The 17,775-nt window shown below is 40.9% G+C and overlaps 1 protein-coding gene across 1 annotated transcript; it reads left to right on the forward strand.

Moving 5' to 3' along the window:
• Positions 1 to 12,752: 12,752 nt before the first annotated feature.
• LOC109203662 (tripartite motif-containing protein 16-like) lies at positions 12,753 to 14,789 on the forward strand. Its single transcript, XM_019363375.2, has one exon. It carries the CDS (start codon positions 12,769 to 12,771, stop codon positions 14,443 to 14,445), a length of 1,677 nt encoding a protein of 558 aa, XP_019218920.1. The 5' UTR covers positions 12,753 to 12,768; the 3' UTR covers positions 14,446 to 14,789.
• Positions 14,790 to 17,775: the final 2,986 nt, after the last annotated feature.

The raw sequence follows: 17,775 nt of genomic DNA on the forward strand, positions 1-17,775 counted from the left end.
CAGCTTTGTTAAATGCTCAGTACTCCCACCTAGAGGTCTGTTTCACCCAGTCCTTCCCTACAGGTGCCAAGGCAAACTGATGTTCCCATTCTGTAGCATGTGTGCTGAAGAGCAGAACCAACAGACAGCATGCCTGCACACTGACAGTGAGGGGATGTTGTTGGGAACCTGGGTGTTGTTTGAGCTTGAAAAAGCTGTTGAGAAAGGATACAGGATTCTTTCTATTGACGAGGTGTGGCATTTTCCCAATAAGACTGTCACATTGTTTAAGGACTATGTAAAAGAATTTGTAAAACTTAAACGGGAGGCTTAGGGGTATCCAGAACATGTTAAAACACCTGATGAGCAGCAGAAGTACATAGATGAGTATTATGAGAAGGAGGGAATAATGCTAGACCCAACCAAGATATGTGTAAATAAAGTTGTTAGCAACTTTAACAAGCTGTTGCTAAACTCGTTATGGGGTCGTTTCAGCATGAGGGCAAACGTGCCTTCATGTGAGTTAATCACGGACCCTTCCAGATTCAGCCAGTTAATGTTTAGCGACCAGTACGACGTGCGTCAGTTTTGTTTCATCTCTGGTGACGTTGCCATGGTGCAGTGATGCTACGCTGATGGTAGAGCATCCCGTGTGAAGGATGTTAATATCTTTGTGGGGGCCATGACCACTGCACACGCTAGACTGATGCTGTATGATTTGCTAGACAAGCTGCAGCAGCGCGTGTTGTATTGACACGGACAGTGTCATTTTCACAGCACGCCTTGGCAACTGGATGCCACCTCTAGGGCCCTTCCTTGGGGATCTCACCAGTGAATTAGATTCTGGAGAGGGGTGTGTGAAGGATTACATAGTCGAATTTGTGTCCGCTGGGCCAAAATGCTATGCGTATCACACCTCACTGGGCAAGACACAAGTTAAATGTAAAAGTGTAACACTCAACGCACTAAACTCAAAAGTTGTCACCCATGACTCCTTGAAAGGTTTAGTCTGCACGTTTGTAGCCAATCAGGCATCAGACACACACCTAGTTGCTGTGTCTGATAGTATCAGACGCGATAAAAAGAATTTTCATTTGAAGAATGAAACCGTTGTGAAGAAGGTTAAAGTGGTCTACAACAAGCGCCGTGTGCTCCCAGACTATACAACACATCCTTATGCATTTTAAATTAGATCATGGGTTTGATGGCAGGTTGCAGCACCCTTTTAGCATGGTGGTCAGTGGTCCCAGTAACTGCGGCAAGACTTTTTTTGTCAAAAACATTGGTGAAAATGCTTCCAGGATTATTTCACATAGTATTGATAGCATTGTATATATATACTCATGCTGGCAGCCATTATATAAAGAAACTTCTTCAGATAAGAGACACTAACTTTGTGAACGGTATACCCGAATCTCTGGCTGAGGACACCCTCCTACCCTACAGACAAGAAAAATTTGCTAATTATAGATGATTTAATGAATGATGCGGCTAATAATGTAGAAGTACAAAATGTGTTCATGAAATATGTGCATTTGTGTGGGAGCCCCATCAAAAAACCTGTCCATTATGCTAGCAGTGTCCAAGCATTCTTTTTTTTCTTTTTTTTAAATTCATACCGCACCCCCCCTGCAATGGCTCTTCCTTCCATAACTGCCTAATTTTGTTTAATAATCCAAGAGATAAATATCAAGTCATGCTTTTAGGTAGGCAAATGTTTCCCGGTAATACTAAATACTTTATAGAAGCGTTTAATGATGCCACATCCGCAACATACGGGTATCTTTTAATAGACTATAAAGTCAAGACCCTGGACTATTTAAGACTCAGAACCAGTTTACTGTCAGACCGTCCGGTTGTTTATATCCCAAAACAAAAAACAGTGAAAAGGTGAAAGGATGTCATCACGCATGCGGAGGAATTTGTCTCTGTTGGAGCTGAGGTACAAGTCACCCCCTAGCCTGCGCAGAGTTATTTTTAGTAATGCAAACATAGATTTCATTAATGAGTTGTGTGAGATAGCCTTTAACGTACTGCAAGGCAACATTCCTCTAACAGATCATCAGTACAAACAGCTAAAAAACAAAAAAAACAATAATCAGACTGATCGCTGACAAAAAGATCAAAACTTTGAAAAAGAGAAAGACAATCAACCAATCTGGGGGGGGGGGTTTACTACCGTTATTAGGGGCAGCAATCCCTTTCATAACTACTCTGATAGCAAACAGGTGAAAATGGAGCATGTGCAAAAGATGTTTTTGGTGCCCCATCATCAGTTGGACTTATTAAAGCAGCAGCAACAGCACACAGAAACCATCAGACAACAGGCTCAGAATGAGTTGGACAAGGAGATGCTTGAAGCGTTACAACAACCCGACACAGACGTGTATGAGAAAGCTAAAAAATATGGTGACAGTCTCCAAAGATACCTCACACTTGTGAGACAAGGTGCCCGTGAAAAGAATGTGTTATCTTTATCCCTGCCTGAACAACTTAACCGGGATGCGCAACCCCAGCTGGCGGACACCCAACCTGATTATGGCGATGCAGGAATGAAGGATTTTGTTGCGGAGAATGCTTTGACACACATACCTAAGAGGAGTAGGAGGAATGCAGAGCTTATTTTATCAGCGCTGAACCGTTCGCCAGACTTGATTTCTTACGATGACAAAGGTCAAATTGTTGTTGGTAAACGCATCATCCTGGGTTCACACATTTATGACCTGATTAAAGCAGTGACAACTACACACACCCCTTCTGAGGGTTTGAGACCTATCGGCTGGACAGACCCATATGGAAAAGAAATGGTAAAAACTTATATGTTTTTACTCATGAAAGTGGCCACTTTCATGAGTAAATCATATAAGGCTTACATGATTTACTCATGAAAGTGGCCACTTTCTCATTACTTTCATATATTGTTTTAGTAAGTATCCAAAACATACAAGTGTCATTATATAATTTTTCAAGGGATCTTATATCTGTTTTCACTCTTGTATGCTTTTCATACAAGTTTCACACAAGACAGATACAAACTTTATAAGATTTATATATATCTTTTCCATATGGGGAGTTTTTAAATGCTGTTTCAGATTTAAACATTCCGTTATCAGCCATATCCAACACAGCCATACGTAAGACTATTGCTATGTGTAAAACTGATCACACCCTGTCTGAAGAGCCTAGTTTTTTAAAACACACCCCTAAAAAGAATACGCAGGGCGGACCGTTGCGGCTTAGTACATTTAAAAAATTAAAAAAATAAAATAAAGGGGGGTCCTGTTGAGTGGTTGGATTTTTGAATTCAGACTTTTTTTCTCTTATCACAGCTAAGATGTTTGTTTTATTTCTGGTAAAAAATGTTTGTTGGTTGTTTTTCTACTAAAATGTTTTTTTTTTCACTTATTACTGCTAAAATATTTGTTCTTCTTTTATCACTGCTAAAATGTTTGTTTTCTTTTATTACTGTTAAATCATGCTCTCATATTGTTTTATTATTCTCATTAGTACATATCAGTATCCGCGTTGCACACACGCATAATCGCTGCATACAGCAACAGGTTGTATGTTGTTGACAAAACGACACACCATAGCATCATTACAAATAAAATTAGTACCATACATGTTAAGCAGATGTGAATAAGATACACCATATGTGTATATGAAATTTAAAAAAAAAATACACAGTGTTGACCACATGTGATGGAGACGTTGTTCTGCACTTGTTTTCCTGAATATAAAATAGTGGAGCAGTTTTTTAGAAGAAACTTCTTTATTAGTGGGGGAAAACTGTCTAGGGAGTTGCCAAAACTATTAAAAAAATAACCGTGTCTGTCTCTCAAAATATAAACAGCCAAGCAGTGTTCCCCAGGCATTGTGGAAGGGTGGGTGTTTACAATAGCCGTGTTCGGGAGTCCTGTGGGTAGTTGATCATACGCTAACACGCGTAGGAAATGTGTTTTTAATGATAATCCTGATGACGGCCGTTAGTTCTATAGTGTTCATCACCGTTTTTGTTGTCTCAATAGTAGTCCAAGAGCACCTGTCTCATATTAGATATTTCAATGACTGAATCAAATACTGAGTAGCACACAAGGTTCATAGTGTGAGGCAGAGGATTTCTGAAATGGGTTTCCAACCTAACGCTCCTGGTTTTAATTAATGATACATTCCCTGAATGTCCTTCATCAGCTTCCAGATTGAAACAGAATAATGTGTAGCCATTACCAAAGTCGTCACATGTTATGGCCAAGGGTCTGTCCTCTAAATGCCTTCCTGTGGTTTGTATCAGCTGGTAGAACTGTCTGGTATAGTGTTTTCTCTCAAAATTCGGCTGGAATGGTTTAGCTGGATATGCCTGACCATCAGCGTATAGAGATATGAATTCTATATTGCAATTCTCAAAATCAACCGGATTATGGGTGTAGCTTAGGGTGACCATATTTTGATTTCCAAAAAAGAGGACACTTAGCTCAGTCATGAAGAACTTGCTTAAAGAAACATATTTAAATGATGCCTTCCCTACGCGGTTAATGAATTGTGAAATAAAATATGTCATATAGGCTTTTACAAGACAACAAGTGCAAAAAAATAACTTACAAGCCTCTGGAATTAAATAATGGTACAGAAATAATGCATAAGAAAAATTACCAGTACTGGGTGGGTACCGGGTCTGGACTGGAACAAAAAAATCGGCCTAGGAAAAGCCTTTGAATGAAAACAAACGCTGTTGTAACAGTTATGTACAGTGTCTTGTTGGTATATGTATGACTTCTATACATTTTACATCAGATAAAAACTTGGGTTGTAAGATTCAGATAATTATTTATTAAAAGCGAGGCATTTTAAATTAGAATAAGAAAGAAAAGTATTTCTTTGTCCCCCCCTTTCCCTGTTAAAGCCCTACCTGGCCCCCTGGCAAAGCTTTGCTAGACCCGCCCCTGCACAGTTACCAGCTTACTTACAAAAGGATCCTGGTGTTATTTGTCTCTCAGAAACAGCTCATAACTTCCCTTCAACTCATCCATGTCACCTAAAAGGTAAACCTGTTTCTCCATCACCTGTTCAGCTCTGATGATTCAGTAAGGACATCTCCTGGTTTCATCTTCATGTTTCCCTCTCACCACATATCCAAACCGACATCATGACCAGCAGCTTTACAGCTGTGGCTCCAGCAAACATCAGCTGATACTAGAAATTAATATTAAATAAATTCTAATGACTTAAACGTGCTGCTGTTGTTTAACGCGACATCCGCTGGTTTCCTCTTTCTGGTGCAAAGTGGGCGATAAACAAACAAGAGAGGAAAGCCGATCAGCTGATCATTGATCAGTTTCATGATTGAAGTAGCAACAGGAGAGGGAGGGGAGAGAATGAGAGAAGAAGAGGCAGCTGACAGCATAACAACAGAATAACTCCAGCTTTGTGTCTTTTTCCATTCTGGCTGAAGTACAGGACAAACTGTGTTACTTTTCACCTCAATACTGAACGCGTAATATTTTCTCTGAATACGAGACGATTCCGTTTTTTACGGGACGGTTGGCAACTCTACTAACTAACCTTATGAATAAAATAAAGTTCACTATCAGTAACATCATAGCACCCACCCAGCTGTATAGAAACTCGGTCATGCTAGCTAGCACGCAGTACGAGTTATTGTAACTGACTGTAAAAAGTCAGCACAACAAAAATAAACTACACCTGAACTTGGTTTATATCTGACCCAGATAGACTGCAGGTCATAACTTCTTACCTGAAGTTCAGTTCACCTGACACTTGGACCAGCCGCTGCCTCGGGTCTCAACTCCTCCTTCCTGCCTCCCCTTCCCCTCATCCACCTGCTGGCCTCTGTGGAAGCTCCGCCACAGCCACCACCAAACAACTGAGTTATTTTTACACATCGGCCAGCATCTGGCCAATCCACCACCTTTCATTGTTTATACCGTTACAAAAAAAAAAAAAAAGCCCATCGGCCCATAAAAACGAAAAATCACCATCGGGCATACTGGGATGGCCAGTCCAGTACTGGGTCGGTATGAGGGAAATTTATTTTGCAGTTCGTCTGAAAGATGCACTTGCGCTTTGGGATCTTTTAAACGTCTGTGAGCGCAGAACGAGCGCTCACAAAGCAACAGTTTGGGAATGACGTCACACACATGGGTCCTCTGTCGGACTATAGGAAAACCCGGACATTTTTATCAATCTCGAAAATCCCCCTGGATGCCCCGGACGGAACGTGAAAAGTGGACTTGTCCGGGCAAAAGAGGACGGTTGGTCACCCTAGTGTAGTTCCCCGTGTATCCTTCATTGTCAACGAATGCAATGATGACAAATTTAGGTATCCGCCCCATAAATAAATTCTCATTAGTTGATATTCTTGTTCATGCCGGTATGGAGAAAGTCTTTAAAGATACCCTGTCTACAGTCTATTTTGCGTTTGCATGATGCTTGCCGTGCGCTAACCTGATACTTGGTGAAACACTGCCTTTTTTCACGAACATGCTGGCAGAGTAGTAATTACAAAGTAGTAATTTCGTCATTTTAATAGTAATTTTTCTTGAAAAAACAGGTCTGCGTGTACTGGAGCAATCAATTCAACAACACTGCTATTCGCTGTATAAACACCTCTGGTCACCAGACCCTGGTTCTGTCCTTCTATAGATGTGTCATACATGTTCGCTGCTGTGTCTTTACATAATAAGCCCGTGCTGAACTGTGGGTCTAAAGTGTCCTTATTATAATTAATAAGACATTCTATTAAACCTCTGTATGGATACCTGTTAGATGATTGGCTTATGAGTCTATCACCCAGCATTATGTCGACCTGGGAAAATAGTGTACAGCCGGGATAATTAACAAATCCTACGTCTGTGTCCCTAGCTAAGTTTGTGCTGTCAGCTTTTGTGATTCTGACACACATGTAGATATAAGAATCATTTAGATCCAGGTAATCTTCTCCTGAGATGTAAAACTCGATCGGGCCTCCGTTGGTGATTGCAGAAACCGGCGGGATTTCAATAAATGTACTTTTCTCAATGGAAGTCTGCGTGCAAGGGACACTAAACAGGTCGAGTTCTCTTTCCAGGCATTCTCCCAGTTGACTGTGTAAAAGAGCCATTTAGAATATGTCAAGCACTGTAGTTTTTGAATGACTGGTTCTGGGTCTTTTCACTCTGCGTCACTTTCTCCGTCTGACAGGTCTCCTCACAGGTTTTGACGTTTTATGCTTTTTAGACAGTGGGGTTTCACACATGCGCACTGTGGGAGGGGTCTTAGAAGGCTTGTGTGTATACATATACAAGCCGTTGCCGTCCTGTTTAGTAGATGCGGGTCTAGTTATGTTGGATATGACGTCAGACACTATGCCTGATGCGGCTGTTTTCAGGTGGGGTTTGACTATGCTGACTCATTGGTGTAGGTCTGCTCATACCCTTTTCGAAACACGCCTCTCAGTTTTGATATTCGTGTCACCAACATTTAATTTAAAACACGTTTTCTTCTGAGGCTTTGTCTTGTACAGCGTGTTAAAGACCAACTTCTCATTATCCTTATTCACCTCTGCTGGAGCCATTTGGATAGACCTGTGATAAGCCTTGTTATATGCCTGTGTGAGATCATGGATGACATCTACATATCTCTGCGTGTTGACAGATGATAAGTACTTCCACATTCTACCCTTGACTCTCCGGTTAAATCTCTCCACAACGCTAGATTTAACCTCGCCAGTTGTTGAGAAATGCTTGATATTATATCGCTTCATTAGCTGTTTAAAGACTGTATTATAAAACTCTTTGCTTTCATCTGTTTGAAGTTTCATAGGGATCCTTCCTTCAGTAAGTATATCCTCGAAAGCGGCTGCTACAGCGGCCCCTGTCTTTGTTGTGAGACGTCTAACCCATGAGTATTTTGAGAATACATCTATACATGTTAGCAGGTATCTCACATTATCATTATCTGCCAAATATTCAGACATATCAACCAGGTCGGCTTGAAACTGTTTGTCAATACCATTCACCAATACTCTATTTCTGGGAAAGTGTATCCTAACTGGTTTATGGAGAGTGTAAGTGTCGTCTCCCTCTAGATAACGCTTGACCTGCTATAGTGGTGGCGTTACACCTGATGCCTCCCTCGCTGCTATACGTAGCTTATTTACACCACCCGACCCTGCAGGATCGGATGGATCATGATATATTTTATACAAGGTGTTTTCCATGATCAGTGCGAGACACAAATGACTAAGATGTTGATGTTAACATGTCTTTTTATTTAATTCACACACACACACGGACAATGAATACTGAACAGCATACATTAAATCTTGTGTCTCCCAGACCAGTAGTTTCCAATCATGTGAAGCAGCGCTGGTTTAGCACCACCGTCATCACCACCTGCATCTAGCAGGTAAGCGATTTTGTGGTCAATGGCGCATTCTATGTTTATCGCTGGTTTCAGTTCACGCAGAATGCATTCTGAAACATAACAGAGTTGTGCTTTAGCCTCACAGATGTTGTAAGAGCATACAAACAAATGGATGGCTGAGATGAATCGGTCCGTCCGGAGCCTTTCCATCACCTCATCATAGCAGTTATCGAAGAAATACTCAGGCATTTCAAACAAGCAGCTGTGTTGTAACTGGCTGGGGTGGCCGGATTGACAACCATAACATATCGCCTGTTGATACTCATTCAGCACAATCGACAGCAGGTGGAGGGTTGCGAGTTTAATGTTGATTACTGTTTCCTCAGACAGGTCTGATGCAGTTGGGTCCTGCGAACCTTGTGGAGATGGGGGAGGAGTCGGCGGGGTCTGGATTAGCAGCGCGGGCGGTGCCGTCTTCTGTAAAAAAAATGAAAACCAAAAGGTCTTAATTTGTCACACACATACATATACACACTCATATGCACACGCATGTTAACCTACCATTTCATTTATTTAGTTGTCAGATGGTCTTATGATTTTAGGTTTGCACAGGGTAGAAGGCAAACCAGTCTTCGGACAAGTCGCCAAATCGTCAAAAACAAGGCATTTTCTAACACTCTCATATGCAGTGTTGAGTCTATCCCTCTTGATGGCAGCATCAACCTGGCTAAGCATACGCTGCATAGCTCTCCAGTCGCTCCACTGTATAAAAAGCAAGTCCTTAAACCATGTCGTGCGCTCTTCGAGGTTTAGAGGGTAAGGATTTAACCTCCAGTTTTCAAGCCTTCTGGTAACAATAAAATTTTCCCTGTCATTACATACACTGAGAAAAATAAAGTCATCATGGGTGCGATTTGAAACGATCAGCCTCAACCTTGTAAAGCTCAGGGCCTGACGGGCTGTTCCACTGGGAAACATACAGCATCTGAAGCCCACATTGTCCAAGTCCGCACACACAAGAGTGCGAAAGAGCTACCAGTTTTTAGTAGACATGGCTCACAATCCCCCCAAAACACACCCTCACCACAATCTACTCGAAGTATCAATTGCTCCACTGGTATATTTAATGGTATACACGTACCCGCTGGTGCCACGATATTCTAACTTACATTCAGTCCCATCTACGGTATTTCCACAGCATTGCTTTTTACGCTGAGGTCCGCTGGTGCATTCGGCTGTAGACGTACCTAGAGCGGTGATGGCTTGGGCAATGTCCTGGCTGCTCGTCATGGTTGATGGTGATGATGATGTCCTGTGCTCCGCAGGTCGAGGTGTCGATGCTCCAAAATGGTTAAAAGATCGCAGCTGACCACTTTTATATGTATATGACCCTAGACCATCCGACTAGGAGTTGTTACCACACATAAACGAGCAAAGGTACCTGGTATAGGGGCAGGTGCACGCGTACGCGCATGTACATGAAGACACATGGGGGGTGGTGGGTGAGGGGGCGATAAAGGCACATACATATTATTACTGGTGGGGAACTAAAACATTTCTTTAAACACAATGTCTTCGTTTTAGGGGCTCAAAGGTAATTGGACAAATTAAATAACTGAAATTAAAATGTTCATTTCTAGTACTTGGCTTAAAAGCCTTTGCTGGGAATGACACTCTGAAGTCTTGAACTCATGAAAATCACCAGATGCTGGGTTTCCTCCTTTTTAATGCTCTCCCAAGGCTTTACTGCAGCAGCTTTCATTTGCTGTTGGTTTGTGAGCTTTTCAGTCTGAGAATTAGGCTTCAACAGGTGAAATGAACTTAGAACTTGGAACTTTTATTGCATTGCTCAATTGGGTTTAGATCAGGTGAGTGACTTGGCCATTCAAGAATATTTCACTTCTTTGCTTTAATAAACTCCTGGGTTGCTTTGGCTGTATGTTTTGGGTCATTTTCCATCTGTATTATGAAACGTTGGCCAATCAATTTGACTAGATTTAGCTGGATTAGAGCAGACAGTATGTCTATGAACACCTCAGAATTCATTCGGCTGCTTCTGTCCTGTGTCACATCATCAATATGATGAAGAAGAATCACATCATCCCAACCAATCACAGCAGATGGCCGCCCCTCCCTGAGTTCTGCTGGAGGTTTCTTCCTGTTAAAAGCTTGTTTTTACTTCCCACTGTCATCAAAGCGCTTTTCACCCATTAAGGTTAATTATGGAGTTCCACAGGGTTCTGTGCTAGGACCAGTTTAGTTTACATTATACATGTTTCCTTTAGGCAGTATCATTGGAAGGCATAGCATACATTTATTTGTCCATGAAATCAGATTAAACACACCAATTAATACAATTTTATATTTGTGTTAAAGACAAAGACCTGGGTGACCTCTAATTTTCTGCTGCTCAATTCAGATAAAACTGAAGTTATTGTACTCAGCCCTAAAAATCTCATTGACCAGCATATGTCCTTCAATGCACATATTATTATTCTTCCGGTTTGGCGATGAGTGAGTGAGGTAGACGCGGCAGTAGCTCCACTTAATTTTGACCTTAAAACTTCAAACAGACCGTAATTATATGCAGTAACTGAAGGTAACTTAAACTACTATCTGATAAAGTGGCTGGGTGTCTACAGGCCAGTTGAAAATGCCCAAGGCTACTTCAAGGCTGAAATTTGTGACAAAATTTAAAATAAGATCTCAGAAGTCACAGCAGTATTAAGAGGGGAGATAGCCAGCTTGAAAGCCGAGAATGACAAAGCCATAACAACGCTAAGGAACGAGATAGAGTCACATGGCCATACGCTGCAAGAGCTAGCTGATACGGCTAGCGGCTCATCCGATGCAATACGGGACTATTTACATTTCAACTTTTAGCTATTCTAATTTCCGAGAAGCTTCTTTTTCCATTTGACCTCAGGAAATCACATGATAGGGTGGGGCTAGGTTCCACAGCGGGTTCACCTGAAACCTTGGGTGATTGTGACCTACACCTGTTTTTACACCTTGGCTCATGTGATTAGGTCGAGGATCAACAGGGGGTTTATGACCCTCTTGGGGACACTCCCCTAGGATTTAAATCCGCCATTCGACCTTAGAACTGAAGAAGCTTCTCAGATGAGAGGTGAAATGTCTTCAAGCAACTTAAAGAAGTCCAGACGCTTTTCTGTCCAAGCTCTTTAGACTAGTTCATGCATTTATTACTTTTAGACTGGACTGTAATTCGTTATTATATGGATGTCCTAAAAATCCCTGAAAAGCCTTCAATTGATAAAAAATGCTGCAGCAAGAGTACTGACAGGGACTAGAAGGAGAGAGCATATTTCTCCTATATTGGTTTCTCTTCACTGGCTCCCTGTTAAATCCAGAACTGAATCGACAGCTTGAATAATCAGGCTCCATCTTATCTTAATGACCTTATAGTACCATATCACCCCATTAGAGCACTTCACTCTCGCACTGCAGGCTTACTCGTTGTTCCTAGAGTATTTAAAAGTAGAATGGGAGGGAGAGCCTTCAGCTTTCAGGCCCCTCTTCTATGGAACCAGCTTCCAGTTTGGATTTGGAAGAGAGACACTGTCATGGTTCTGGGTCCTTTTGACCCAGCATTTAGTGTTCCTTGTGTTTTTATGTCCTGTTGTGTTATGGTTTATTATTCTTAGTGGTATCCTGAGTTTATTCTATGTTATGTTTTTGTCTTTTTGTATTAGGGGCTTTGTTTTGGCTCAATTTTAGACTTGATTCATCAACCTTTCACCAGTTCACTTTGTGTTTTTGAACTCTGCCTCACTGCATATTTTGGTGCTAACCTGCCACACTCCACACTAAGAGGATTTGTTGAATGTAAACTAAAATATGAAAGATTAATGAAAACCTCATCAAGCGAGAAATAAATTAATTAAAAATTGTCACCGAGGACCAGAGATAAACATTTATAAATATTTATTTAGTCTTTTATTGGCTCAAACTGTAAAAGGAACAAGAAAATTATCGATATTTTATATCAGAAAAAGGAAAAGAAAACCTACTACAGCTGCAAATGATCACACACCTGATTAAAAGAGATTAATAGAAAAGCAAAACTCTAAATTACAGGTGAACAAGGAATAGAGCGAACATGGGCAGACTTCAATGTTGAGTCAAACTGCTTCATTCACTGGAATGTATTAACAATGGAAAGTCCATCCTTTTCTGAGAAACAGGATCCAGTTTTACCAGTGCATTCACCTATTTCCTGGTTCCTCCCCTTCCCCAGCTTCGGCTCAAAGATTAGTGTGATGATCATTACAAAGTGTAAAGTAGGAGGTCCAATCACAATAAGTCAGTATGATAATGGGACAGAAAAGAATGCAAGTATGCTACTTATATTTCCTGTAGAAGAAGTCGAAACTCATCCAACAATTACAACTGCTGAGAGGAGAAATGGCACAGAGAGGAAATCAGTTAGACTCACTGAAATTCTCTTGTTCGATCTGTTTGGATCTACTGAAGGATCCGGTGACTACAACCTGTGGACACAGCTACTGCATGAACTGTATTAAAAGTTTCTGGGATGAAGAGGACAGGAAGGGAATCCACAGCTGCCCTCAGTGCAGGAAGACTTTCACACCGAAGCCTGTCCTGGAGAAAAACATCATGTTAGCAGCTTTAGTGGAGCAGCTGAAGAAGACTGGACTCCAAGCTGCTCCAGCTGATCACTGCTATGCTGGACCTGAAGATGTGGCCTGTGATGTCTGCACTGGGAGGAAGCTGAAAGCCATCAAGTCCTGTTTATCTTGTCCAGCCTCTTACTGTGAGAAACACCTCCAACCTCACTATGATGCAGCTCCATTAAAGAAACACAAGCTGGTGGCCCCCTCCAAGAAGCTCCAGGAGAACATCTGCTCTCGTCATGATGAGGTGATGAAGATTTTCTGTCGTACTGATCAGCAGAGTATCTGTTATCTCTGCACAGTGGATGAACATAAAGGCCATGAAACAGTCCCAGCTGCAGCAGAAAGGACTGAGAAGCAGAAGGAGCTCGAGGTGAGACGACTAAACATCCAGCAGAGAATCCAGGAGCGAGAGAAAGATGTGAAGCTGCTTCAACAGGAGGTGGAGGCCATCAATGGCTCTGCTGATAAAGCAGTGGAGGACAGTGAGAAGATGTTCACTGAGCTGATCTGTCTCATCCAGAAAAGAAGCTCTGATGTGAAGCAGCAGGTCAGATCCCAGCAGGAAACTGAAGTGAGTCGAGTCAAAGAGCTTCAGGAGAAGCTGGAGCAGGAGATCGCTGAGCTGAAGAGGAAAGACGGCGAGCTGGAGCAGCTCTCACACACAGAGGATCACAACCAGTTTATACACAACTACCCCTCACTGTCAGCACTCAGTGAGTCTACACACTCATCCAGCATCAATATTCGTCCTCTGAGGTACTTTGAGGATGTGACAGCAGCTGTGTCAGAGACCAGAGATAAACTACAGGACATTCTGAGAGAGGAATGGACAAACATCTCACTGACAGTCACTGAAGAGGATGTTTTACTGTCGCCACCAGAGCCAAAGACCAGAGCTGGATTCTTAAAATATTCACATGAAATCACACTGGATCCAAACACTGCACATATACTGTTGTTATTATCTGAGGGGAACAGAAAAGTAACAAGAATGAAACAACAGCAGTCTTATTCTGATCATCCAGACAGATTTGCTGATTGGTGTTATCAGGTCCTGAGTAGAGAGAGTCTGACTGGACGTTGTTACTGGGAGGTGGAGTGGAGAGGTGGAGAAGTTGGTCTCGCAGTCACATACAAGAATATCATCAGAGCAGGGAGCCTCGATGAATGTGGATTTGGATACAATGACAAATCTTGGGCATTATATTGTGACATAAAGAGTTTTCAATTTTGGCACAACAATGTCCACATTGACCTCTCAGGTCCTCGGTCCTCCAGAGTAGGAGTGTACCTGGATCACAGAGCAGGTATTCTGTCTTTCTACAGCGTCTCTGAAACCATGACTCTCCTCCACAGAGTCCAGACCACATTCACTCAGCCGCTCTATGCTGGACTTTCTCTTTGGGATGATGGAGACACTGCAGAGTTGATTAAAATCAAATAGAGAAGACAGGTTCATGTTGATCCCTGACCATTATATGTACTTGTGTAGTTTCTAAATGAGGCTTTACATTTTAGAAGCTGAGAAGTTCAGTGGTCCATTGATGTGTGAAAATAATATTGCACTGATTCAAACTGTACTTACATTTATATACCTTACATCAATATAAATCTGAATTTGTTCTTATTGCTGATAATCATGTGAGTTTAAATGATACTACTCTTCATATTCAGCATGTTTGAAATCTGTCATCAGTCTGGTTAGTGGTTTTATTCTGTAGTTGCTGTAGTGGGTTGTCAAATGCAACAATATATTGGAGCTGCAGTGATTCATCAGTTAGTCAATGATTAGAGAATTGATTGTTTTAAAATGTAACAAAAAAAATGAATCCTTGAGGTTTTTGACCTTATATTATTGTTATTATTGTATCTACAGTGATGACATTTAATGACATTTTTCAGATGTAAAGTTTGATCACACTCGATCATTTATACATGTAAATATAAAACTAAATAACACAGGCCTGTATATTGTAGAGGATAGACATGTGTCATTGCCCTGAGCTGTGTCTGGCAGGCAGAGCGTCTCCACAAATCTGATGCTTCTGATTTGACGAAAATGAGCTGAGGGAGACACCTGGTGGACAAACACAGACATGACAGGAAGAAAGACTAAAGTGCAGAGTGGAGACAAACAGCTGGAAATACTTCTTGGAAAGGATTGTCATGCTTCAGAAAAACACAGCACACACTCTAACAGTCCTTTATTTGCACTGAAGGAGACACGTGAAGAAACTGTTAACGTTCAAAATATTGAGAGAGGGATCTAAAAATAACCACAGATCCAGCCTGGTGTACTTAGACGGCATTTTAATGACACATGTGTGAGTTCAACAACCCAATCAGTATTGAACTGCTTTACCATATTCAGACAACGGTCTTATAGGGTAGGACAACAAAGCATACGTCACTCCAAAACCACAATGACTCTTAACATAGTCTAAAAGGAACATTGTCTTCGGGTCGGTGCTTCCCCTCAGCTCGTCTTCGCTGTCGCTCGCCCCCTTATCTCTCCTCATCAGGTGCACTTCCTGTAACAGACTACCACGTACGCCTCGACTTTGCCGTTATAAACTCTTACCTACTAACTGAGTCCATCTGTGTGTGTGTGTGCACGTGCGGGGGCGCGTGCGTGCTGTGTACTGTGTACGTGTCATGACCTCTCTATTTGTGCCTGTGTGTGTTTGTATGTCTCGTCTGTCTGTGCGCAGATGCTCTCTGAACCTTAGTTGACCTTAACTCAAGCAACCAGGCTCAAGCCATCCTGTGTGTAATGATCTTAACTTCTCTTTAACTTTGCAGTTAAACTCTGGTTTCAGTTTCACTTCTGCAAAAGCATGCAACTTCAAAAGCCTATAACTTCCTATCAGCCTGCAGTCAACTTCTCACCCACTGAAGACTTCAGTATAAGAATATAAAACATTCAAAAACCTTTAAATTATAGATTCAGCTCCACAATTTGAAGTGGTTATAACAACCTGTAATAAAAACTAATATAATACCCATATATTTGAACATCTGAGTGCCTCTGAATGCAACATCACTATTAACATGAAATGGTAATGATGATTATAAAAATAGCAGCAAATAATAGCAGGAAAATATTTCTATTCTTCACACTAGCAAGATATGTAAAGATATTGGAGATTAAAAAGCCCATGTGCGTTTACAAGCACATAATTTGCATCTTAAGAACATTGTTTGCCCCTTGTACAGATAATGATCTATTCTAAGAAATAAATGCAGACACAGAAGTTCCCCTTTCTGGCATCCTCTTTCAAATATGGTGATGATCTCAGGCCTTTGAGGTCCCCATGGACTGGACAACTTCTTCTGTCACCTGTTGGCAAGCAAGCTCTAGTGCAGCAGGTTGCTGAATACATTCAGGCCTTTGCTCAAGCCTGCTTCTTAATTATATGTATTATTACAAATGCTTGTTATGTGGTTTAATGCAATGTTCATTAATACAATGATAATGCCAATAATAAATATAAGTAGCAGTAAAATATTCCTTAGTCCACACTCCCTCTTTTGACCCTGTTCACAAACAGGGTCACCACACTCTTAAAAGCACTGCCTTTAAGAGGATCAAAGGAAGCACGTCTCTGCTTATGCTACCTGTTGGTTCCTTATCTGATTATCAGCATCCTATGCACAAAACTGTCGCTGCTGCAAGTTCCTCTCACAAGAAAATGTATCAAGAAAATCATTATACCTGCTTATTCTACTAAAGGATAAAAAACAACCATTTTACTCACTAAGTATAAGCACATTATCAATAGCTCCTAAATAACTTACATCATAGCTAAAAGCTGAACTCTAACTGTATTTTAGAACTCACATTTCCTGTGTTTGCCCTGTTTTAATATATCATTTTATTTCATTTTACTGCTCTTATTGTAATGATACATTCTAATTTATACTTTATCAGACTCAACCAAAATATAAGCTCTCTCCCTTTGCTTCTGTTTTAAACAAAAACTTAGTCACTTCAACAAGCATTTATTATTTTGTAACTACATTTTATATAAGAGGACTAGTTTAGAGCTGCATGTGTTATCTCAATATTTTACATGTCACACAATTTAGTTACAACCAAACTCCTATTCAGTTAGAAGCTAAATGCACTTTTGAGGCCTTTGGCCTCAAATCTGTGTGTTGATGAACTCTATATGTCTGTAAGCGTGTGCAGCCTTCAATGCTCTGCCATCTTGCACAATAAATTGCTCGGACATCGCGCCGAACAAAGCTTCTGACCTTCAGTTATTGACTTGAGCAACATTTCTTTAATGAGCACAAAATGCAATGTGTATGAACTCATTCCTGTGTATGTAATCTTCAATACTATTCATTTGGGTCAGTAACACTTCTAACATCCTCATCAAAAGCTCTCCTTTATCCTAGAAATAAATCTATTTACTATCTGTAAATAAAAAAGAAAATCCCACATTTTCTACTCATAAAATGTTCACTATTTTCCCCAAAGCATATCCTTTATTCCCACAGTTTCCCTTTAAGTTTTATATACAGCAGCGTATGAACACCAGCATTTTATCTTCTAAACCGAATTCAGTTCATTTTAATCCTTTCTTTAGAATTAACAATCTCTGCCCCAGTTTTACCATATTTGAAGTCTCAAAAACCCAATAGTTAAAATCATACTAAAACCCATTTCAAATTAAACAATTTAAATCTTAAATCCCTCTCTTTTTTTGACACATCTCATGTGGCAAAAAACTCAAACTGCTTCCCCCAAGCTTAGGAAATTAAAAGG

This window comes from Oreochromis niloticus, linkage group LG3, assembly GCF_001858045.2.
Source record: "Oreochromis niloticus isolate F11D_XX linkage group LG3, O_niloticus_UMD_NMBU, whole genome shotgun sequence".
NCBI lineage: Eukaryota > Metazoa > Chordata > Actinopteri > Cichliformes > Cichlidae > Oreochromis > Oreochromis niloticus.